Raw genomic sequence first — 25,156 nt, 5'->3', positions numbered from 1 at the left:
TCTATACAGATTGATTTCTTTATCATTAATAATGTTATGACTAATACCCAGTGCAGACTTTACCCATTGGTTTAGCTGATACTAACATTTCCTAGAATATTAGCTTTCAAACCTTTTTTTAAAAAGTAGCAGAATGCCTTTTTTTTCCAAAGAGGACCTTACCTTAAAATTTAAAACAGAAAAGAGAGACTTGGCTTTCATCAAAACAGAGGCAGGTAGGTGAAGTAGGCAGAAATCTCTCTCTGCCTTCTCAACCCAGGCCGGCTGGGAAGGACGACAAATCAAAAGACAGTTTCCCCAAATAGCCACCATCCAAAGGTAACTTCTGAGAGGCAGGAGTCTTTAGCCACCTATATTTTAGAATTTCAACAGTAACTGATTCTTTTCCTTGATGGTGAAATAGAAAAATGACTCTAACATCTGCCACCAGGTTATTTTTTTGTAAGAGATTAAAACTTTGTACTTTTCTCTAATGATTAACATTAGGAGGCATGGCAAATAAAGCAGCAGTCATTTTAAAAGGAGCTTATTCCAAAATATATGTTAAATCAACCCAAAGAATATCTTCACTGTACGACACAGTAGGGTGGGGCTTATTTCGGCACTGTTCTTAACTTGCTGCTCGATCTTAGCTAGGCCGTCTCGCTGACATTCTCTAGTACCTCACTTGCCTAGTTAATAAAATAAAGTGTTTGGAATTACTATTGGGTTTCAAGGTTTTTAAGTTTTTATGAAACTTCAAGTAAGAAATACATGTTAAATCTTGACCCAATAAATAATACACACATAAAACTTTCAAATTTTCACGAAATGATGCTTACCCTTACTTTGTACTATATGCAGCCTGATATGCTCTATTCTTTCATATTGCATTTCAGTGGTAAAATACGTTAGCTGTCTTTCCCACCCGTAATCTGAGAAACATAAGACAGACCACCTTTATGGCTCTTTTCTCTGTTATCATTATGGAATTTTACCATCAAGAAATGTAACCGAGACTGAAGAAATCTCCGGGATGCCAAGCAGATGGCAGACAGTCAATTATCAGCCAACTTGCTTATTATATCATGGAAATTATTTTAATATCTATGTAGAATTAAGGAATTTAATCGTTTAAAGTATGTAAGGCTCCAATTCCTTCAGGAAGTCTCCTCTGTTCTGACAACGCCACGGATAAACTGCGGGGCGATGGCTTGACCTCAGCTTGAAAGCCCAGGGCTGGATGCAGCCCGGGCTGGTGTGTGCCTAGCGTGCAGAGCCCTGGTTCCCTCCCCAGCACCACAAAACACCTGTGAAGAACCTGTAACGGAAGCACTCGTCGGACCCTGCTCTAGGTGTGTAACACACGGTAACTCACTTCATCCTCACACTGTACGGGCAGAACTTGGATGAGAAAACTAAGTCACTGAACAAACTCCGAATGGCAGAGGCAGACAGTCTGGATCCAGAGCCACCGCCTCTGCTGCAAGTGTTCCGGGCCGTGGGGGTCAGTGAGTGACGCGTACTTTCTATTTCTGCTACACTGAGCTATAAGCAGTCCTGATGTTAAGCGAGCACCAGGCAAAATATTTGATAAAGGTTATGGTCCCCCTCTTCGTGTGAGTCCTGTATCACTTAGGGTCCTCTGAGAACACAGCTGCTCCGTTCCACAATGGAGTAACTAGAGAGAGCGATGCTGTACTGGATATTTTTTAAAAAGCTAGAAAAAAGGCTTTGGAATGTTTTGACCATGAAGAAATGATAAATCCTTGAGAAGAGAAACGTACTTACGTGATTTGAACATTACACAACACATATACATATCGAAACACCATATGATACCCCAAATTTTGTATAAATTTACATCAATTTAAGAGTTATCTATTTAAGACCACCAGTTGAAGGAACAGAATATTGTGTCTGGATGTCCATTATATAAACACAAAATTTTATAGGTAGATTTTTCACTTCATGTTTGCCTTAACAGAATTTAAAATTATAATTAATATTTGATAGCTAACTCATTATTAATAGGCACACAAAACGTTTCTACAGGACCACTGGCAAGTTTGTTATGATTCTTCCACACTGTACTAGTTTCCGTAGCAAGTGCGACCTGTTGAACTTTTCCCGGAGCTAATTATGTTGAATTTTCATAATATTTACATTTATCTGGTCAAAGTTCGGTAGGTGACATGAATTCTAAAAGACGAATAATAACCCCAATTCGCTCAAATCAGAAGCACCCTGGTTTTTGCTTGGACAGCGTGACATCTTCATAAGGCTGGATTCAAAGTCCTTGCTATAGTTCCACTCTGTTGCTCGGCAGCTCACAGCCAGGGGCGTAAACTCTACCCTCCGCCCTGTGGTTTCCGTAGGGAAAGTCCAGAGCAGGAGAGACAGGAAGCTGGACTAGCGCTGTGTTAGGACAGTGCCGCATCGTCAAGCGGCCCCTTTCACTGTAGGAGTGCACTCAGAATGAGAGCCCAGCGATGGCAAGAAGCACACAAAAATTACATCAGTTAAATTAGAAGAAGCATCACAGAGGCACCACAGCAAAGAAAAGCGCATCTTCTGGGAGGTTTATAACCTCTGGCGTTCTCATCTGATTATTAGTGAATCATGAAGGAGACTAGCAGTTTCCACTTGCGATGAGCAGTGATCCAAGTAGTTTTGGGTTAACCGTGCCCTTCCCAACATGTCCATGCACCTACCCGGAGTGCCAAACTGGATGCAGTTTTCCAGGGTCCTGACGTAGTCGGGATCGCTTAATTTAATGAGCTGAAGGCTGTTGGTTTTTTCCATGTTCTTGATCCATTTGTTAGCCTGGCCTTGAGGATCTATCATCAGAGGCCATCTCCTCGCGTTCCTGCAAGAAAGGATAAAGACAAGCCTGGTCAGGTCACCACTGTCTCTGTGCTCTTTAACCACACACACACTGCTTTCTTAAAGTTGACTTTGTCACTTATTATGAGAAACTGCGTTCCTGAAGCAGACACATTTAGGCCGCGTGGATACCGGAACAACTACAAAACCATCCCACGAGCAGCACTTGTGTTCTGTACTGCTTTCGGAAAATTACTCTCTCCCAATGTTCAATCATGAAACATTTGTTGCTCTTACAAATCACGTCTCAGTGACAGTCATCAGATGCCCGGGTTGGTAATCAGAAGCTCTCGTCCTCCACCAGGCCCTGCCGTGATCAGTGACTTCCCTTCCTCAGCTTCTGCCTGCTGTGCTTGGTGTGGCAGAACACAGAAAGCACTGCTCTCTCTCTCTCTCTCTCTCTCTCTCTCTCTCTCTTTCTCTCCTCTCTCCCACTAAAGATAGAATGATCCAAAGCAAAGAGGAAAGGCACAATTTCAAGTCACCTGAACTTCTTATGAACAGAAACACAGTCTCTGTATCCATTGTCCTACAAATCACTCGAATTTATTCTTCTTTATAGTAGAGTATTATTCCACTGGGAATAAACACATTTCCTTTTCTTTATCCATTCACCTGTTGATGGACACACAGGCCACTTCCAAGACTTAGCTGTTGTACATTGTTTTGCTATAAACACGGGTTTACACACAGTTAAGTATCACGTGGTTTCTCTTACATAAGAAACCCCAAATACAAAGAAAGAGCAAAATAAAAGATACTAGGAAGCAGGGAGGTTGATCTTTGGCAAGTGGAAAGTGGACCAAGAGAGGAAGGGAGGGGGAGGGAGAGGTGGGAAAGGGGTATAAAAAGAAAAGAATTAGGATGTGCTCTGTCCATGAACCGACTTCCCATGGTAAACGCGAGCATTATGTCCTGCAAACACTGACTTATAAAAAAACAACAACAACAAAAAACCTCTTGAAGGTCAGGGTTTTGTACCTTATTGCTTTACTACCCCTCTCAGCCCTGCTATTGATAAGAACAGCAGGTCCCCACAAGGCCCGGGGGTCTGGAAGAGTGAGCAAGTATCCACCCTCGTCATCGGAGTTGCGGCCATAGTGCCCGCTCAGTGGGAACCTGAATCAATCTTAAGATTGCCATTCTTGTTCTTTCTCTTACAGGCTTCAATGAACACAGCCAGAGTCCTGGTCAAGTTTGTAAAGATATGGACATATTTTTAAAAAATGAGCAGAGAAGATTCACACAAAACATTAAGAGAAGAGAATAAGAAATATAGGAGCAGGAGCAGGAGAAAAAGAAGGAAGTAGGACTGGAACAGGGCAACATTTTCAGTTCTCTTTTGTTATGATCTGAAGTTGGAATTTCATGGGGCAATTTGTCTCCTAAAATGAAAGTAATATTTTTAACACACCAGTTACGTGCCTTAAATGCTAAAGAAGACAGCGCTGCTCTTCCATTTCCGCATTATGTAACACATCCGTCTACCTGGGCCGCCGTTAATGAAACGCTACCGATGGCAAGACCTAAATGACAGGTATTTCTTCAGTCTGAGCCTGAGATCTGGATTAAGGTGTTGACAGGGTTGGTTTCTCCTTGGCTTGCAGAAGGCCCATTTCCAGTGTGCAGTGAGATCAACCATCAGCCTTTTATCTCTGCCAGAGCCCATGGCGCCTCTCCCAGGGGACCCCAGTCCTACGGCAGCAGGGCTCTACCCTCACGACCTCACCCCTCTTGAAAACACTCCTAAATACAGACCCACCACGGGGCACAACTTCCATGTATGAGTCTGGGGTGGGGATGGAACACAGTTCAGTCCATAACATCAATTATATTTAGGGAAAAAAAGACCAATAGGTTAGGGCAATATCTTAGATGCAATTACATGCTGAAAAGAGAACCAAACATATAAGGGGGTATGAAAGGAAATTAGAAATAAAAAGTATGAACATGTAGAAGTTTTCTTTCTGTTATAATTTAGAAGTATTTTTAGGCCTGGAGGATGGTGTGAGTGTTAAAGCGTTTATGCTTCCCTAAAGATATTCAGAGACTTGCTCTGCTTTCTGCATCTCCCACATTTTAAGCCATGAGACCCATGATCATGCTGTTTCTTTGTCCAAAATCCACCTCTTTCTGTCTTTTCATGTTCAGATCCTATCCATGATTCAAGGTCAGCTCAAAAGCCACAGAGTCCACAAAGCCGTTCTTGATCTCTTTTCTCTCTGAATATCTTTAGTAATTCATTCAGATTACATTTATGGTACTTTCACAGAAGACCATTCTATTATGGTAATTCTATAATTTTTTTAACTAGCTCACCCAACTAAATTGTATATTTCTTTGTCGGAAGGGTTCATAATCATTCTTCCTTGTTCTTTTTTCCTACAGCAAACAAAACTTGTATTCAACAATCTACTGATTTTGGATTGGGCTTTTTGTGTTTGCTTGTTTTCTTTTTTTTAAGACAGAGCCTCACTTTGTAGTTTAGACTGGCCTTGAATTCACTATGTAGCCCAGGTTGACCTCGAATTCATGCTAATCCTCCTGCCTCAGCCTCCTGAGTGCTAGGATTACAAGCGTGTGCCACCACACCTGGTGATCTACTGATTTTGAAAACAGCAAAAAACATTTGGCAAGTGCCATATAAATTAAATCAATAAAAAGTTTAAATCCTCTCAGAAATTGCCCATGCATATAATAGTGGTCCAATGAACAGCAGTTCAAAATCAGAGGAGAGAACTTCAGCTGGTGACCAAGGTAAGCTAAGCCCATTATAGCCTACTCTACTGAGTAGCTCAAAGCTCTGTAAAACACACACACACACACACACACACACACACACACACACACACACACACACGCAAGCACTTGCAGATCCTAGGAATGATAAGTCAAAGTTGAAGAATGACCAATAAGAAGGGTGAATTTCCTGTCATTTTTTTCTTTCTTTTTATCTTTTGGCCTGATAAAGGGACGATGCAGCAGGCACAGGGAGCAGAAACTCAACCTGGACAAAGGAGAAGGTGACCGTCAGCGAGCTAAGAGCATGGGGGAATCAAGTGCTCCTGCTCCTTCTCTTTTCTCTTCCTTATCTCCCAAGGTTATCCAGCCCCAGGCTGAGTTACCAAGGTGGAAGTGAGCAGTGGTCCCCTCACCTGAGCTGCTCAGCAAAAGTGAATCTCGATGCGTGGGAGAATCAAGCGTGGCAGCATCCTGCTGCTCACAGAACACGAGGGGATCCAGGGAGTTTTTTCCCTTTGCTTTTGCTGCTTTGGCCCAAGTGCTGGCCGGGAATTGTGCAACTGTATGGGAAGATAAAATTCTGAGAGAACTCCATCTTTCTGCCCAGAAAAACAGGAAAGGGACTTTTGGGACATGAAAAGTGCAGGGAAATCCTGAAGAAAGAAAGACGTGCAGCCAGGACTGACGCTCTGGGAATTCAGTGCTAGTCCTGCTTCACTACCCAAGCTGTCATGCGTGCGACCATATGAAGAAGCATCAGGCTTTGAACCGCGCCATAATCCAAGTTCCAGAGTAAACTCTGAGTAATGTGTCCCGAGGAGCAGGTCCAAAAAGCTTGTCTAAGCCTGTCAACCTGAACTGACACTGGGAAACATTGTCCACTGGAGGGAAGACAGACACTCAAGTCTAAATTTAATCAAGTTCTTTGACTGATAAAAATAATCTGTTTTAACAGGATCCAGAGTTTCATACTCAAAAGTCCCACAATACAATCCAAGATTACATGACACCCAAAGAACAAGAACTATATACAGGATAAAAAAATATCCTTCAAGAATACAGAAAAAAAAAAAAATAAAGAGATTCTCATAGTAAGGAAAGCAGGAAAGCTTTTGCTAGCAGACCTGTCCTAAACAAATACTAAAGTCCCCCAGTCTGAAGCAAAGTGATACAACAAGCAAACTTGCAAGTTTAGAAATAAAAGAACAGCAATAAAATGGTAAGCATTGTGGTAAATATAATAATGTCCCTTCTACTTAAATTATGCAAGAGTGTTGAGAAAAAAATAATACTGTTGGGAGGGAGTTCATTGTAAGCGGTATTAGCCAGACCAACAGAACCAGTAGGATTTTTTGATTTGTACATTTATCATGAATTGGTCCAAACAAGTCTTCAGACCGAGAAATCACAATCTGGTCTCTGGGAGCCGTAGCTCCAAGACAGCTGCTGGTGTAATTCGGTCCAAGTGGGAAGGCCTGAGAACTGGGCCAGCCAGTGGCACAAATCCCAGCTGAAGGCTGAGGTGAGGTGCAATGTCCCAGCTCAAGCAGGCAGGAAGCACAAGGGACAAATCTCTCGTCCCGCTACCCTTTGCTCGATTCTGGCTCTCAGTGGATTGGATGATCCTGTCCCACAATGGGAAGGGCACTTTACTCACCGATCTACTAACTCCATGCTAGTCTCATCCAGAAACATCCCCACAAGCACACCTTGAAATCATGCTGAATCTGGGTGCCCCTAGGCCAGGCAAACTGACATGAAGCACTAGATGTGGCGATGTGATACAGATCGCTGCTATACCACGATCAGGGATACACGAACTTGCTGTTGCTGAGACAAAGCACCTGACACACTCAGTTTAAATGAGGAGAGGTTCATTTGGGCTCACGGTTTCAGTCCATGGTCAGCTGGCTCCAAGGCAGGAATGTCCCGGTGGAAGGGCGTGGCAGAGGAAAGCTGCTCACCTCATGGCAGCCGGAAGGAGGCTGGAAAGAGCCAGAGAGGAAGGGGCCAGGGGCCAGAGAGGGCGTCAAGGCCTCACTGCTGTACCCATCAGACACACCAGAGGTGTGCTGTACTGATCATCCAGCTCCCTCTCAAGTCAGGAAGGTCAGCCATCAAACTGAACCATCACAGGAGGATAAAGAGACCTATGTAGCTGGAACACTTCTATATTTTAATTGAAATAGTAACTTTAAGTACATTGTGAACTTTTTTACTAAAAATTCAAAGTGTTATAGAAACTCCAGGATATAAACAAAAAAGAATATTAAAAAACATAATTGTTTAATAATCAAAAAGGAGAAAGAAAGTAATAAAATCAGATGTAAAAACCAAAATAAAACACTGAAAGGGTAGATTTAAAGTCAATGGCACCACTAAATATATCAATAGCAAATAGTCTAAATACACTGAAAGAGCGAGGTAGCCAGATTCCATAAAGATACAGGATCTAATGGTACCCTGTCCCTGACATCTACTTTAAACATAATAGTATAGCTACATTAAAAGTGAAATAGTGATGTAAAACTACTATGCAACAGAAAGAAATTGTAAGTTAAAATAGTAACAGATAGCTTAAAGATCTGCAAATATTTGGAAATTAAACAATACATTTTATTTTATTTTATTTATTTATTTTTTCTGGTACTGGGAATTGAACCTTGCACTTGCCAGGCAGGCGCTGTGTCACTGAGCTAACTCCCCAGCCCCGAAACAATACATTTTAAATAACTCATGAATCAAAGAGGAGGAAGTCTCCATGAAAATTGGTGAATATTTAAAAAACAATGAAAAGTAAAAATATATCAGAGCTGGGGAGTAACTCAGTAGTAGAGTGCTTGCGTACCATGCATGGGGCTGTGGGTTCTAACCTCAGCACTACAAATAAAACATATCAAAATGTGTACAGTGTAGTTAAGGAGACACTTGATGAAAAATTTATAACATTATCTCCACAGATTAAAAAAGAAAAACATAAAATCAATAACTTAATACCCCACCTTAGAAAACCAGAAAAAAAAGTAGTTTATACTTAGAGAAAGAAGAATAAAAGAAATAATAAGTACTAGAGCAGAAATCAAAGAAATTTAGAGAAAAAGAATGGAGAAAAACAATGAAACCAAATACTTGTTCCCAGATTGGATTAACAAAACTTATCAAACACTAGCAGACATATTCCAAGAAAAAGAAGTAAGACACAAATATGAAAATCAGGAAAGATAGCAGAGATTATCCTTATAGACCCCACAGACATTAAAAGAATGGTAAGGAACTATCACAAACAACTCTGTACCTAGAAATTTGATAACATGGATAAAAAGTTTTTGAAAATTTTTGATGAAATTTTTTGAAAAATGAAACTACTAAAACTCAGAATTGAAAATAAATGCACAAGCTGAATAAGACCTACTGTTATTTTAATCATTGAATTCATTTTCTTTCAACAAAGAAAATTCTAAGAAAATAATTTCTTGGTCATGTCTATCAGACATTTATAGAGAGGATAATTTTTAAATTTTATACAGTCACTTCCAGAAAACAGAAGTCTTCACAATTCTCATTATTAGACCAGTAGTAGCCCGAGAGCAAAGCCACAGAGACATTACAATAAAAGAAAACAGAGCAATATACCTCATCAACATTCATGTAGAAATCTTCAATAAAACATTAGCAAATTGAATGAAAAATCAGGTTTTCTTTTTTTTTATTCTTAGAATGCAGGGCTGGTTCAACATTCAAAAACCAATCCTTATAATTCACCATATTCATAAAAATTCACAACATAAAAATCTATAAACTCATCTTAGTAGATCTACCAATGTGGAAAAAATGAAGATATGGAAAAAGCATTTGACAACATTTAGAATCCATTAATGCTAAAAGCCCTCAGTAAACTAAAAGGGAATTTCTTTCACCCGCTGAGAAGGTATGGCCATGCTAACTGTCTGACAGTCACGTGTGCTGGTGAGACTGCTGGCTTCCCTGCCGATCGCGGAGGCAACAGTGTCCATCTAACTAACCCTGCTCAGATATGCTGTCAGTGCAGTAAACCAAGGAAAAGACAGGAAGGGCACACAGGTGAGGAAGAAGCAAAATGGTCACTGTTTGCTGACAGAATGCTCATCTACGTGGACTATCCCAAGGGATCTACATGGAAGGTTCAAGGGGTTTTGAAAGGCTGCAAAGTACAAAGTACATAAGCAAAGATCTCTTTCAGAAAACAGGAAGAGGTCTCTCATTAATTATGCCTAACACTAGTAAAAAAAAAAAAAGTTAGCACCATTCACAATAGCATTCAAAGATGTCTTTTAAAAACGCTGTGTATGAATCAAAGACCTAAAGAAATGGGGAGGTATACCATGTTCATAAATTAGAAGAGATGTTCAGTGGTCAATTCCTCCCAGATTGATCTGTAGTAACAACGTAGTCCCAATCAAAATTCCAGGAGGATCTTTTGTAGTATTTAAAAACTGACTCCAAAATTTATGTTAGGTGGGAACAACTAGGCAAAATACTTTTGGAAAGGAATAAACTGTAAAACTACTACCTGACTCCAAGACTTCAACAGAAAGCTTCAAAAGTCCAGGGAATACGGTATAGTACTTGTGTCAAAACAGACATAAAGAATAAAAAAATCCAGCAACAGACCCACATGCATATGGACAATTGATTTTCCACAGAGGCAAAGGCAAAATTCACAGAAAAAGAATAATGTTTGCAACACATTATTGTGCTAGCAAAACTGAAATATCTCCCCTTGCCCCCCTACTGTGTGTGTGTGTGTGTGTGTGTGTGTGTGTGTGAGAGAGAGAGAGGGGGGGGGCGGGAGGAGAATACAAACAGATGTTGCTCTATACCCAGTTAACAACCACATCAACCCTCTTTCTGACCCTCTCTCTCCCCTCCCCCGCCACCTCATTCCTTCTTTGTGTGTGTTACTGGGATAAAAACAGGGCTTTCACTCAGAGCTGCATTTCCAGCATCCCCAACCCTTTTTATATATTTATCTATTTTAAATTTTGAGGCAGCCTCTCCAGAAACTGCCCAGTCTAGGCTTGAACTAACCCTCCTGCCTCAGCCTCCCCAGGGGATTACAGGCACATGTTTGTGACCACACCCAGCTATCAAGCTCATTTTCACCAAACAATGCTCTCAGTGCAACAATTTTTTGATGCAAAGACAGGACAATGTTGACTTCAGCTTATAATATTTGTTTTTAAAAATTAGCTTGTAAGGGCTTAAAATTCAGCTTATAATACTTGTTTCTAAATGTTATAAAATAACATTAGATTTAGAAAACTCCAAAGGAGATGCTCAAAAGGCAATACTAGTTTTTAGAACAAGATACACCAACAACCATTGTGGAAAGCTGTAAGAGGCAAGTACTGGTTTAAATAGCTTCATTCTTTGAAGAGAAATAATCCACAAACTCAAAGGGAATGTGCACTCTATTGCGTACTACTTCTCCATTATTATTTTGCATTTTTTCACAAGAAAAACATTTTTCTCCATACAGTTTTTTTTCTTCCGTCAAGTAGAAATCCACAAAAGCTTTGAAGTCAATTTTCCCAAATGGAAACTGAATTTCACAACACTTGGTGTGTCCAGTTTTGACAGTCTTTATTCTTTTGTTATTGTCTAGAGAAGATTGCTATTTGGTGTTCTCGGAGGTTTTTGATAAGTGCAGACTTCTACCGTGACAGTACCTGCTCACAGCGGTCTATACAGATGGACACAGAATTTGAATTCACAGCAGTGGTGCATTTCAGAGGGTTTTGCTATTTCCCTCTTTACACACACACACAAATACAGCAAAGCAGGCAAGAGAAGGGGGGGGTTGCCCTCCAACATTACAACTCCTGATATAAATCTAATCTTTCTCCTGTGAAACAAAAACTTGGTTTTTTTTAAAGCAGGCTTATATCAGGCATAGGTTTGATCTACTCACCAAGCAAACAATCCTAATTCCTCACCAGAGACATATTCAGCTACCATCCAATTATATTTGATGTTATCACAAACATTTTCAATTCTAATTAACCAGTAGTCCGAAAAGTTAATTATGTTTTAACTTGCCCAGATTTTATGGATTTGTCTAGTATGGGTAATCTGTGAAAAACACCGAACCCAGGCTCAAGTCCTCAGTGAGCACTCAGTCTTGGGCCCCCTTGTTGGGAGATGAGCATCGCTGAGGAATGCAGGACCAGAAGAGATCACCAGATACTTCTGCCTGGTCCCTTTCCACCTCCTCCCTCCAACCTCTCAGTGCAAGATTACCAAAATACAATGACCAAAGCACCTGGCATGGTCTACATCTACAGGGTCCCCCAAAGCTTCATGGACTCATAGGTGGGGCTTTGGAGAGGTGACTGGATCATGGTGTGTAATACCGGATCAGTCTACTGATGGTTTATAGCTGGGCAGGCGTGATATGGGGAGGTGGAGCCTGGTGGGAAGAGGTGGGTCACCATGGGCATGGTCTGGAGGTGTATATATAAACAGCCCTCCTCTTCCCTTGCTCACACCTTCGTTCCTGCCTGCCATGCCATGAGCTGTTTCTCTTCCACCAGACCCGTCTCCCACACCACCCTGCCTTGGACCCAGCAGACAATGGATTAAAACCTCTTCAAATGTGAGCTAAAATTTGCATCTATACTGTAGCAGAAAAGGCCACCCCCAGCCAGTATACTTCAGTTTGTTAGCTGCCCATGTAACAGTTCCTGTTACAGTTCCTGCTTCTTCTATCTCTTAGAAATGGCTGGTCACTATGAGGCATATTGTAAGAACCAATCCAAGACCACCAAATACTCTGCTTCTGTACTTCCTGCTTGCTTATCCCATACAAGCCCCAAACTACCAAGAATCAGGGCCTGATGTTTTCTTTTCGAAGTTAGTGCCCATTAACGTTAAATAAACCTGCCTCCAAATGCTGGGTGACATTGTGGTGTTTCTGCTTGCTGTAGCAATACCTTACTTTTACTTTAAACTGAGCACCATCACATCAGTTACTTTTTCAGTAGTAAACTAACAACTTGGGTAACACAGAGCTGAGTATTTGCTAGAGATGATAAAAATACCTCTGCTAGTCCCAATGTAGTAACCCCAGGGAAGACTGGCCTAGTTTGGAGATAACACAGGGGACGACTGTCTGCACATGGGGGCAGGAAGAGGCCCTGGTTTCTGAGAAGTGAGAGTGGGAGGAGGAGGAGGCTGGACAGGCGCACCAGGCTGTCACCGCTCTGTCTCTGTGGGATCCTTCTTCTTGCCAGGAGAGTCCAGGAAGGGTGGCCACTGCCTCACAGCCCAGAGAGCCCAGAAACACAGGGGAGAATTAAAACTCATCCCACTCCCTGGACTAGGACAGAATTCGGAACAACACAATCGCTATCACCAGCCCTCTTCTGCACATTCCACGAATCAATAAAAACCAAACTCCACATTCTCCGGGAAGGAAAATTTAGACTTCATTTATTTATGGCAATGTTTTTCTCAAACTCAGTTAAAAATTAAGCAAAAGCCATTTTGTTTTGTTTGCTTATCATGCTCTCCAGTATTCAACTATTTTAATATGAACAAAATGACGCAGATATTCATCTATAATCTAGCTAACTAAATTTTTCAATACTGTAACATTTACCACCTACAATTATCGGAAGGTTTGCAGCTAAATAAATCCACTGATTATTTAATAAAGGTCCTGTGTGACAGCAGCATTTGCCTTACACGATGATGATCCCGTTGTCGATGGAAAACGAGTCGGAAGGTAATCCGGCAATGTTCCAGGCTCGAATCGTCACCGCCTCCCCCAGGGTGCCCATCAGTGAGTACTCATCGGAGCAGGGTATATCTCGTTCTTTGCACAAATTTGTCCACTCCTTGGTTTGGTTCTTTAAAACATTCAAAGAAACACACGGAAATGAGGCTGGAGGTCAACAACAGAAAACTCTGTAAAGTCCTCAGGAGCGCAATGTTCACTGAGAAAACCAACCTTCTTCTGGCCACCACGCTAATAATGGATAGAATAACTAACACAGACCACCAGGAGTCCTTCAGATATATTCTGCTGCTCCTGGTACCTACCGGAAAAACCCCAAGCCAACCAACCACACCCAGAAGGCCCGCAGCCAGCCCAAGCTGTGGCGGGAGGGGGCCGGGCGGGCCGGTGCGTCCCTCACCTGTCTGTAGTTGGACGTGAAGGCGCCCAGGTAGGCCACCACTCCCGAGGAGATGAGGATGTCGCCCGTCAGGTTGATGTAGAGCTGCCCCAGCTCCAGGGCTGAGTGGCTCCAGCGGGTCTTCTCTCCGCCCAGGCCTCCGATCAGCTGCTCCGCCCGTTCCAGCTTCTTGCTGCACAAGTCAACCTCAGAAACAGAAGTCAGCCTGCGTCAACACCCGGGGGGAGCGCAAGTGCCCAACCCTGCAAGCCTCACCTTCAGAGGCACTCATGTACTTCTACCCCAACTTCCTCTTTCAGAAAACTTTGTGGAGTTCAACTTCAACGCAAAATGATTGCCGGATGCCTTTAACCCACTTAAGATACCATTATGTGTTATTATACTATATCTTCCTTCTCATTGTTATACCAAACAACCATGTGGCATTAGGCATTTTAGGTTACAAATCAGCTAATCTGTTTTTACATGCAGAAATAGGTCAGCCAAAAAAATAGATATCTAACTTTTCATATTTTAAAATATTTTCTGTGTAGTTTCCCTGAGCACACGTGAGCATTCTAATTGTGACCAGCGCTATAGCTTTGTTTCTATTAATGTGTGGACATATAGTTGTAGGCTGATAATAGGATGCCTCCTACATCAAACTGTAACTTTACACAGCAACCTTACAGTCTGCGGTAGAGAGCAAAAGAAAATGATAATCAAGCAGTTCAGAATATGTGCCGCCGAAGCAAGCACAAGTCAAGCAGTTTAGACCGGATTATTTATTTAATAAAATAGTATAAGAAAAAGAAACTTTAAGTGTTCTTTAGGACTTGAACTTGAGCTCAACAGTTTATCTACATTTTCTGTTAATTGCCTGCATTTTTCAGAGGGGCGCACGTTATTTTGAAGTTGTACACATTCACATCTGCAATTATTCTGTGTACGTTCTGATTTTTTCAGGGTTGATTCTATGTGTTTTATGACTGTGATGAACAGATTTTATTGAAGTTTCCATACAGAAATAACTGACGTAGACTAGAGTATAGTACCACTGTTATTTTGTGAACACATTTCTCTAACTAGAGCTATTAAAATCTTTTTTAAAGGGAAAAACCCTTCAATTTGAGAGAACAAATTTCCCATACCCCTATTAGGAAAATATTTACTGGGATTTTGCATAGCATAAGAGAAATTGATATAACATATATTTATATGTACAAGTTAAAACTATTTCAGTTAGGTACATTTTAGGAAGAAGGGGAACTTGTTTCAGTCTTTATTTATGACTTCTAGAGTTTCCTGTATCTAGTGTGAACTTGGAAGAAAAAACTAAACTTGCAGTTTAAAGGTAAGCTTGATAAATACTGCTGTGGGTCATGGGAGGCGGGTATATGAACAGAAACCAGTAGCGGTTTCTGACAACTTTCATGCTCATTTGTTTCTTTTGTCTATTTTTTTTTCTTTTTTTTGGTCTTTTGCTTTGAGATGGGTTTTACAATGCAGTTGGCTGGCCTTGAACTCACTCACAAAGCCCAAGCTGGCTTAGAACTCGCAGTAATCTTCCTGCCTCAGCCTCCCAAGTGCTGGGATTATAGGTGTGCGACACCACACCTGGCCTGTTTGTTTCTTTCTGACGTATATTAGAACCTTAGCTGGAATTTTTTAAAAATTAAAAGAAAAATGCAACATATGTCACTGTGATATGGGAAAGCCCGTGGTATTTTGTAATTTTTCAAAGTAAGATTATCTACTTCAATCCAATTCATGAGGTCCATCATGAATACTTATCATAGGATACAGAGAATAACTAAGGACATGCTCTACAGGATAAAACACTGAAAGGTAAGTAATCAAGAAAGCTCTCCTATAGAGATCCTTTTCCTCTGCTTTAAACCATCAGAGTTGGGAGCGTGGCTCAGGAGCACAGAACTTGCCTAGCATGCAGGAAGCCCTGGTTTGATGTGCAGTGTTCCTGACAAAAATCTAGATGCATTTCAAATATTTCATTTTATTTTTAATTTCTTACACTGCTTCACAACCTCATTCATCATGGAGCGTCAGCCCCGTGCACAACACACCCAATTCTGCCAACATCCCCTCCCTTCTGTCCTGCCTCTGCCCTACATCTCTTGCCTACAGTTATGATTGGCTTGGATGATGATTTTAAAGATTAAATGCTTAAAAGTTTTTAACAATTTGTTCTTATTATGCACAGTCTTTGAAGGCATTAACCTACTCAGATACTTGCAATTAACCTTAAATTAGTATATCAATCAATACATAAAAGCCTATTTTGTGCACAAAACCACCAGCCCAACCTGATTATATGTAATTAAGCAATGTGGTAAGACAGGGGTGGGTGGGTGGAGCATACTGAGGAAGGCAGCAAATCTGGGGAAAATCCATCTCAACCCATGCCATCGAAATATTCTGGTTGGATACCTGAATTACTTTGATTTAATTTTTAGGAGTTTTAGCATTGTTTTTTTCTTGAAGGAAGGCAGGTAGTGTTTATTTTGTGATTCAGAAAGAAAATAATTTACATGGAAAGAGGAATTCAATTATCAATAAAAAGAGACATTTAGATTATGGAGCAAGAATTTGCCTTATGTTTTTGCATAATACTATACAAATTTGTATTAAGTACAAACTTTTAGATTAATATAAAGTATCAGCTTAAGTAAAGACAGGTTTGAAAGAACCACAAGGCATATGATGGGTAATATTTTTGATTCTTCCAAATTCAAACTTTTTCAACTTAAATTTCCCTCTCTAAATGTATTTTTGCCTTTCTAGTCATTTCCCCTTTTCCATTTATGTTTTCCAGAAATGCTTACAATTAGCTGAATTGGGCCTTGACTATGATAAGTGGTCATTTGAAATTACTAAGCAAAACTGTTTTAGCTAAAACTTTTCCTCCAAAAGTTGATACTTGATATAAACATACATGTGTGTTCACTGTATATCATAATTTTCCAACGTTTTGTTATAAACAAAATAAAAAAATTTAAACATACAGAAGAGTTGAAAAATGTTTATGGTGAGCAGCTATACATCCATCAACCAGTTATATTATTCAGACTAAAACCGGTCACTCAGCAATGCCCGTAACTGACAAGGACAATGTCTTATTTTGTGCAAGCAGAGCTTACACCAGAGGTCCTTCAGAAATGGGCCACCTGGTGCTGCGGGAAGGGAGAGCCCAGACGGATTCCTGGGCTCGAGTTTTACACTCAGTGATCAGAAGCTGGGCTGACCACCAGCAAGATGCTGAACCCTTAGTTTCCTCCACATGGTGTGGAGAGCTTGCCTCCCCGACAAGACTGTCCCGAGCATGAAGGAGATCATCACCTGGGCTCCTGCAGAGCGGCACCTGGCAAGACGCTTTTAATAGTAGCTCTGAAGAAGTTGAAATTGTGTTATCATGGTTAGTTTTGAAATAAAATTAGTTCAAAGATAAAGAAAAAGAGCACTGCTGTACATAAGCACTTAATAAATGTTTACGGCTATAAAATACTTTGACACTTATTTTCTGAACACAATCAGACATTAGCAATTAACCTGTGTAAACGGTATGAGCGTGAGTTAGATGATGGTGGCAAACCTATGGCACGCGGGCTGCAGCAGGCCGTTTGTTACCACTGAAAACTCTCAAAGCTTCGCCATCACTGAGTTAGAGCAATGGTTTTAGTCTTAACATTCCTGCCATGTGATTGTATTTTTTTCTTTTATTTTAAAGAGAAAAGAACAAAGACAAAGACAAAAAGAAAAAAAGAAACTGCTTAATAAGAAAGAACTGGGATGAAGGAAAGGAGAAAAAGAAAGAAAGAAGGAAAGAAAAAGAAAGAAAGAAAGAAAGAAAGAAAGAAAGAAAGAAAGAAAGAAAAATATATATACACACACACACACAAGATAGCTAAGATAATTGAACAGTTAGTGTTTAATTGTTTGATCAATCTTGCATACCTATATCTGGTAATCGGAGCAACTACTTTGAAGATAACAATGAGTGATACAACAACCACTGTAGATTTCCTATCATCTTGTTTTGAAATTCTGTTTTGTGTTGTGACTGAGTACTGAGTGCTAATCTCAGCTCTGCTGTTAACTGTTGTGCAGCCTATGCCACTCAGGGCTCCAGCGTCCCATTTCCTTAACTGCAAGATGATAAGATTTACAAAATCTAGCACAAGTAATCTCGAGCAAGGACTGACCTTTTTTTTTTTAATGGAAAGGACTAGAAAGTAAATATTTTAGGTTTTGGGAGCCAAACACAAGGCAAAACTGAGAATATTGTGTCTTCTGTGGAGGTACTTGTACAGCCGTGTAAGCTGTCAACACTATTTGCTCCGGGGCCACACGCAAACAAAGGGCAGACGTGGCCCATGCACCTTGGGCGCTGCCAGCAGGAAAACAGGCCTCCAGGAAACCTGCCGCAGGCCTGGAGTGTCACGCACACCTGGTCTGCCTCAGGCCTACCTGGTTTTCCAGGTCAGCCTTCTTCTGTTTGTTCAGCTCGAGCGTGTCCTGCAGCCGGGCCAGCTTGTCCTGCACAGCCTGCAGCGCCGCCTGCTTCTTCCGGAGCCCGTCCATGGCCACTTTCAGCTCCGCTTCGGCAGAGGCCAGTTTGATCTTTTTGGGAGCGACAATTTTTGCCACTCTGTGGAATAGTAAAATTGGAAAAATTAAATATCCATTTGATATGGTGGGGCATTTTCTGTCTCTGAATTCACTTTTCTTATAGCCTTACTATGACTCGAATCACTTCTTTCTGCAGAACCTACTCTGATTTCAATATTCCAGATTTCATCCACAAAGCTAACCTAATCCCAGACATGGGAAATGACTCTCAAAGTACTTATTAAATACATGCAGTGTTTTCAAATGAATAACTTTCTTATTCACATTTAAAATATTGCCAGAGTGAATTTTTATGATTTTGCAAATGGACAGCAAGACATTCACACAGAGTATTACAATGTCAGACAATAGCTTAATCAGTTAGAGCTTAATTCTGATCAAGTGCAATATTTAATCTTTATCATTTTACCTTTTAGTAAAAATCCTAGAATGTTCACTCAACCAAAACAGTTATCTTATAAATATGTATGTGGTAATAAAAGGGATTATATATGGAAAAGGATAGATCTACATTTTCTTTTCAGTATCTAGAAAAAGCAGTCAGTCATATCCTTCTAAATAAATGATACAAAATTAAATTAAAATTCATTAATAGTACATCATGATCTGAAGCATCTGTAGCATATCATGATTTAAATTAGGTGTGAGTTTAAAAGGCATGCTGTAGCAGTTGCACTTTAGAAATTAATCCATGCATACTCTTTTTTGTACATGGCATAGCGACAAGAACACCCATCTCATAAGAACATGCGTTACGGGGCTGGGGATTTAGCTCAGCGGCAAAGTGCCTGCCTGGCAAGCGCAAGGTCGTGAGTTCGGTTCCTGGTACCGGAGAAAAAAACAAAAACAAACAAACAAAAAAAAGAACATGCGTTACGCCTGTGGCTCTCGGAGCATTGCCCGGAGACCGCGGGGACCCTACAGACATCGGCTCCTTCAAAGCATCTCTGAGGGTGTCCCTGGTCCTCCTGGATCCCAGTGTGGATTTTCTTAACGTTCTTCAATCCAAACAGCACAACGCTACCCTGCAACAGGAGCCGCTGTGGGAGGGAGTCCGGCTGTCTTACTTGAGCCACATGCTAAACACACTTGGAAAATATAATAAAACCACATTGTTCCCACAATTGTTTTTCTTTTGCAGGGAGAGGAGGGTAAAAATGTAAATTTCTAAAAAAATAAGTTATTTATACTACTATGTAATATTTTATTGTTATTATCAAATAAACGTAAAATTCTCCATTTTAATTTCTAATGGGGGAAATAATCAAAAGCTTCTGAGGGTCTTCAATAATTTTTAAGAGTGTAACGGATTCCTGAGTTCAAAAAGTTTAAGAAACATCGACTTTTTCAGATGTTTAGTACAGTCCTGCCTCTAGTTGAAAGTAAACACTGGTGGATTCTGCTGGACCCTTCTGAGACGCTTGTCCTGTAGGTAGCTGCTCAGCTGGTATTGTACAAATGACCGGACACGGGCACCAGGGCCAGCGGCGTGCAGATACTCACTTATCGTACGAGTCCATCGCGATCACCCACTTGCACAGCCCTTCTGCAGCCGTGGAAGCGTTTCTGATCTTTTCCGGGACGAAATCAGGGTTGGGGATGTAACTCTTCCTGATGATGTTCATGTACGCTGGAGGAATGTTGTCCTTGTCATACTCATGCAGGGACTGTAGGAACCGGATGTCCCCCAGCAGTCTCTTAGCTGGACCCCAGAAATCCTCGATTTTCTTCCCTGAACCTGTCGGGTCAGGGATTTTGTCTGCTTTGATGCCTTTCAAGATGCAGATCGCTTCCATGACGAGCTTGACGCCCGCAGGCGGGCTCTTCATGGACTTCACCACAGTGATATCCTTGAAATAATGACATTTCAATGTGAAAAAGACACGCTGGCTTGTACACTAACACTCATTTGTCCCTGTTTTCAAACTAGGTCTTAAGATAGAGACACTCACCGTACTGGGGAGAAATAGCAGCAATAGCAAAACTACTGTATGTCCAAAACGGTGACAAGCTTGTCCCAAAGGAAACATTAGAACAAAAGACTCATAGGAGGATGCCCTATCTGAGATACTTATGGCACAAGGTCTACTTCAGAAACACAGACAGAGGTGGACATCACAAGGTAGAGTTTACAACTTCTCAAAAACTATAAAAGTAACAGCCACCTATCACACACATTAGAAAAATATAGAGAATTACATACAAAATGGTGCTTCATAATCCTGAGAGTCTCCTATAGTCCCGCTATATAGTTAACATACATATTTTTATATATATTCTTCTGTATCTTTTTCTATGTCTATATCTTACATAGACATATGTTGTTTTAAAACCTGCTCTATTTAAATAGCAGTATATGGTGGACAATCTTCCAGGCTAGTAAACATGGATAGCATCATTTTTAATGTCTTCATGTCATTCCAGTAGAAAGGCATCCACCATTTTAAGGCCTTTTCTATGTTCCTTTATTCTACTTTTGTTATTATAATTGTCATCTGTTTTATTTTATTTTTTTTTGAGACAGGGTCTCACTATGTAGTTCAAGATGCCCTTGAACTCACTTTGTAGTGCAGGCTGGCCTTGAAGTTGCTGCAATCCTCCTGCCTCAGCCTCTTGAGTGTTGGGATTACAGGCGTGCACCACCATGCCCAGCACAATCACCATGTTGAACTAAAGGCTATATTTTTCATTTTTAGGGCTTTGGATGCATATTGGCAAAGTGGCCTCCAGAAAATACGTGAGGCTGCGTCTTATACTTTTCTATCCCATTCAAAAGTTGAGTCAAGTTTCCTAAAGAAATCTACCTTTACTTTTGTAGGCCGAAATATTCCCTTTTTACATCTTATTTCTAAATATATTTAATCAAATCTAAGGCTACTAAAATAAATCATTAGAAAAGACATTATTTTATATATCACCAAAAAAAAGGGACAAACATTGGTAGAATATTTCAGTCCAGTCCATCTACAGTGAGAGGAACCCTAATCACAAAGCATCCAAACATGAAAAGCCTTGCCTTGGATCAGATCTAGCCCAGGGGGTCTTGGGCCTCTGCTGGGTCCAATAACGAGAGCTCGTGAACGAGCTGTCACTTCTGTGGCAGGCTGCACTGCCGGGCGGCGTTCTTCCTGTCCGAAAGGGCCTTAGGCGCCTGTGCTCCTCTGTCTGGGAGCCAGGGGACCCTTCGCCACCTTCAGCATGTCTTGCACTTCCCTATGCGCGGGAGCGCGGCTCTCACCTGCGCGGTCAGGGTGTCCAGGGCGGACAGCGCCGACTCCAGGATGGGCAGGGCTCCGGCCAGGTCCGCGTCACACTCGTCCTTGATGGCCTTGGCGGCCATGGCCTGATCGTTGGCCACGATTTCGTCAGCTTTCACCACTTTTTCCGTTTTGGCGACTTCGATAGACTCCTTCTCGATGATCAACATCATCTCGTCCACCTCCTTGCTGGCCACACGTAACTGGGGCTGCAGGGCCTCCAGCTCCGTCTGCATGGTGGCCACCTGAGAGGATGCGGAGTCCAGCTTGTCCAAGCCCACCTCATACCTCCTTTTCATCTTCATCACCTCACTGGAAGCAAAAAGGTCAGATGAGGTCGTGAGGAGCTGATCCCGCGACCGAGCTCATGTGGCCTTGAGCCTTGTGGCTGTCTTGGGACGACATTAAAGGTACATACGATTTTCCACACTGCCAGTTTGTCAAAAATAGGAACTCTGCGACACAGGACTGTGCACAGCAGGGAGCAGAAGACTGTCTGTCTATCTCTTTTTGTTCTGCAGTATCTAAACGTATGAATTCAAAGGGGCGAAAGCACCGGACGCCAGGCAAGGCGTCTTCCACGTCAAAGTCAGTCACATGTCTCTAAAATTAATCGTCATGTAAGTTGATTCTAAAACACTATTCCTCCTTAAAACTGTATTTTATAATTACTATTTTAAATAGACTTCAGTGTTTCACTATTTTAAATATACTGTTTGCATTGCTGCCTGAGGTGAAAATGCTTTTAAGATGTATTTTCTACCTTAAAAGAGGAATTTTTTTTTTATTAAGACAAAAGGGACAGATATGATAGATAATAAAGCTCAACACTTTTTGGTGCAGAATGAGTATATAGTAATGACTGATGAGAAATAATATCATGTTTTGACAGACTTTTCAATGTAACTTTTTCAATGAATGATCTTATCTGCATTTATCTATGTTCTCTCCTTAAAGAGAAAATGGTCTTTTTTTATATGTTTGCTTCATTTTAGAATTCGGGGTGCATCACAGCGTTTCTGGGTAAAAGGTAACACAATGTAGGAATGCTCCGCAGACCACAGAGTGGAGCAGGAAGCCACTGTGGGTGGGAAAAGAGAACCGGAAGGGCAGTGAAACATCTGTCAGCAGGAGAGGAGAAGCCAGAGGGAGGCATGGTGCATTTTGTCACACATCCCATCTTCCTGAGCGGAAGTCCTGACAGAAATGGAGCTGAGGGGCTCGGCGTCCAGTGCTGGCTCGTACGTGGGTTTGGCTCAGGTGCCGTTTTGGGCAGCCAGCCCAGGAAAGGTCTTGGTCCCGCCAGAGCAGCAGCAACACCAAGCTCGCCCACGGCCTCCGGCTCCTGGCCGGTGATCTGAGGACCCACCGTCAGTGACACCTGGCAGATGGGATCTAAGGTGTTAACCACTAAGGGAAGAGTGACCACTGGGCAGGAATTCTGGTTAAGATAAAGGAGAATTTGGGAAAATAAATGTTTTAATTTGAAAGGAAAAAACAAAGATGAAATTCGCAAGACAAACAAGAGTATCTGAAAATGTCTAGAGAATCAGGGCACTTCTGACTTTCTTATAAGTTTGGATCTCACGATTATAATCTTGCTTTTAGTTAAGAGTACTTTAAATATTGTGAGCACAACATCAAAGCCTTGGCCAGCAGTGATCGCCAAAATTTAATCAGAATCTCTAGGAATTTTAATCCTCCTGGAGAGGAAAATGAAGAAAAAGAACAGAAGAAAAAGTCCATCATTAAGTAGAAGAGCATCAGATCTACACAGAAAAGTAATTATCCTGAGAGCCAAAGAAATAATAAAATCCAGGCAAGTCACGTAGCAGCGTTTGGGGGGAGTTTCAGATTTCACTGAGCAGATGGAAAGGTTACTGAGGGGATGATTGATAGGGGTGTGCACAAGGTGACCAGGACAGTCCAGCTTGGGGGGGGCAATGGCCACTGTGGATGTGGGTGGAGAATGTCCTTCAGGTATGAGAACAACACTTCAAAATGCTTGAAATAGTGAGCTGGCCATCAGAAGATTCAGAAACAACTAGAAATACAGTTTTATATACTACAAAAAAATTCACAGTATTAGTATTTTTATAAGGAACTTATATCCAGTTGGTGTTTGAAGTGTAGTTTTAAATGCTTAAATGAATTTGAAATTCCAGTATAAATATTGTATATTTGGGTCATATAAGATATGTGTTTTTAGGTTAAAAAAACTCATGAATTTTATAGAAAATGTTAAAACATTTAAAAGAACTTAAGGCTCACAATTATGATTAACTTTGACTTGCTAAACATAAATTATTCAAGTACCTAGGAAAGTTTGATTTGTTAAAACATAGCTTATCAGAGAAATAAAAATATGTCAAAAGGATAAATGCAGTCCAAAAATATGTTTAATTTTTGAACGAGACTACATATTAACCAAACTTAAGAGACCACTAACATTTTCTAAATTTTTAACTTTGGAGCTTAATGTAAGGTTTAAAATTTTATAGTATACATACTAAGTATTCATTTTTAGACCCAAAGAAACTTATGAAAACTTCTCTGAAATCTCATGTTGACCCTTTGTTTTTTCTTGAGACAGGGCCTAACTAAACTGCCTAGGCTGGCATCAAGCTTGCCTCCTCCTTGGATTACAGGTGAGTACTGTGACTCTCTAGAGCTCCTAAGTCTCTGCATGTTTCACACTGATAGTTTCACACAGGAGTTTACTATAGAAGGAAAACTAGTCATGTATATCAAGTGGTTGCCTCTTGGGTCTCAGTTGTTTAGAACACAAAGATAAGGCTTATGTATTGTCTAACTACTGATCCAAAAAAATCACTCTGTCATGGTGTCCACTCAGCACCATTGTCAAAGAACCCTGGGGTCTTACCTGGTGGGCACACAGGTAAGCATTTATAATGCGTCAGGCAGTGCATCCACATGTAAGGATAAGACCTGCCTTCTACCTGCAAAATATTTGTGGATGAAGTCATTCAGACTTAACATCTTGGACACAAGTATTTTAACCACTGTTGCTTACATAGAACTATGAGACTTCGCCTTTACCTTCTTTTCTTCTCTAACAGCAGCTTGAAGGTGGAGATCAACTCCAGGTAAGAGGTGGGAGTCACGTAATTGTATCTCTGCAGTTCATTATAGAAGGATGTGGATAAATCGATAGTGGAGGTGTGGAAGCTCTTACACATGTCGATACAGCCATTCCGTATCTCCACTGACATTTCAATGTCTTCCAAGAAGCGGGAGGCAACCGCCTGTAAGGCATCTTCAGGCCATGACTGAAGTGGAGAAAAATGCTTTAGTGCTTCATCAAGGTTACTCATTTGCAGGCTCAGGGTTGGACATTAGTAAAGAGACTGTTCATGGTTTGCTCTGGGGTTAGGGAAATGGGTCAGAAATACTGCAGGTTCAAGGGAGAATATGGGAACCAAACCTACAGAATGTTTTTTGCTGTGTGCATTTTTTTTTTTTTTTTTT

The 25,156-nt window shown here is 41.0% G+C and overlaps 1 protein-coding gene across 2 annotated transcripts in view; it reads right to left on the bottom strand.

Moving 5' to 3' along the window:
- Dnah7 (dynein, axonemal, heavy chain 7) overlaps positions 1 to 25,156 on the bottom strand; it is a 236,519-nt gene that overhangs the window by 63,334 nt on the left and 148,029 nt on the right. For both annotated transcript variants that reach the window (XR_001233192.1, XM_005373280.2), the window contains 7 exons: positions 24,728 to 24,957; positions 21,649 to 21,979; positions 19,914 to 20,260; positions 18,249 to 18,429; positions 13,785 to 13,970; positions 13,333 to 13,496; positions 2,694 to 2,848 (listed from right to left, as the gene is read on the bottom strand). Coding sequence is in view for 1 of the 2 variants with exons in the window: in XM_005373280.2 (XP_005373337.1) it covers positions 2,694 to 2,848; positions 13,333 to 13,496; positions 13,785 to 13,970; positions 18,249 to 18,429; positions 19,914 to 20,260; positions 21,649 to 21,979; positions 24,728 to 24,957 (1,594 nt within the window). In the remaining variant the exon portion in view is untranslated. The remainder of the gene's footprint in view (positions 1 to 2,693; positions 2,849 to 13,332; positions 13,497 to 13,784; positions 13,971 to 18,248; positions 18,430 to 19,913; positions 20,261 to 21,648; positions 21,980 to 24,727; positions 24,958 to 25,156) is intronic.

The sequence above is a fragment of the Chinchilla lanigera genome, unplaced genomic scaffold (genome assembly GCF_000276665.1).
Source record: "Chinchilla lanigera isolate Chin_1 unplaced genomic scaffold, ChiLan1.0 scaffold00002, whole genome shotgun sequence".
Classification (NCBI taxonomy): domain Eukaryota; kingdom Metazoa; phylum Chordata; class Mammalia; order Rodentia; family Chinchillidae; genus Chinchilla; species Chinchilla lanigera.
Note: the sequence above shows the minus strand (reverse complement) of the source record. Positions and strands in the feature narration are given on the sequence as shown.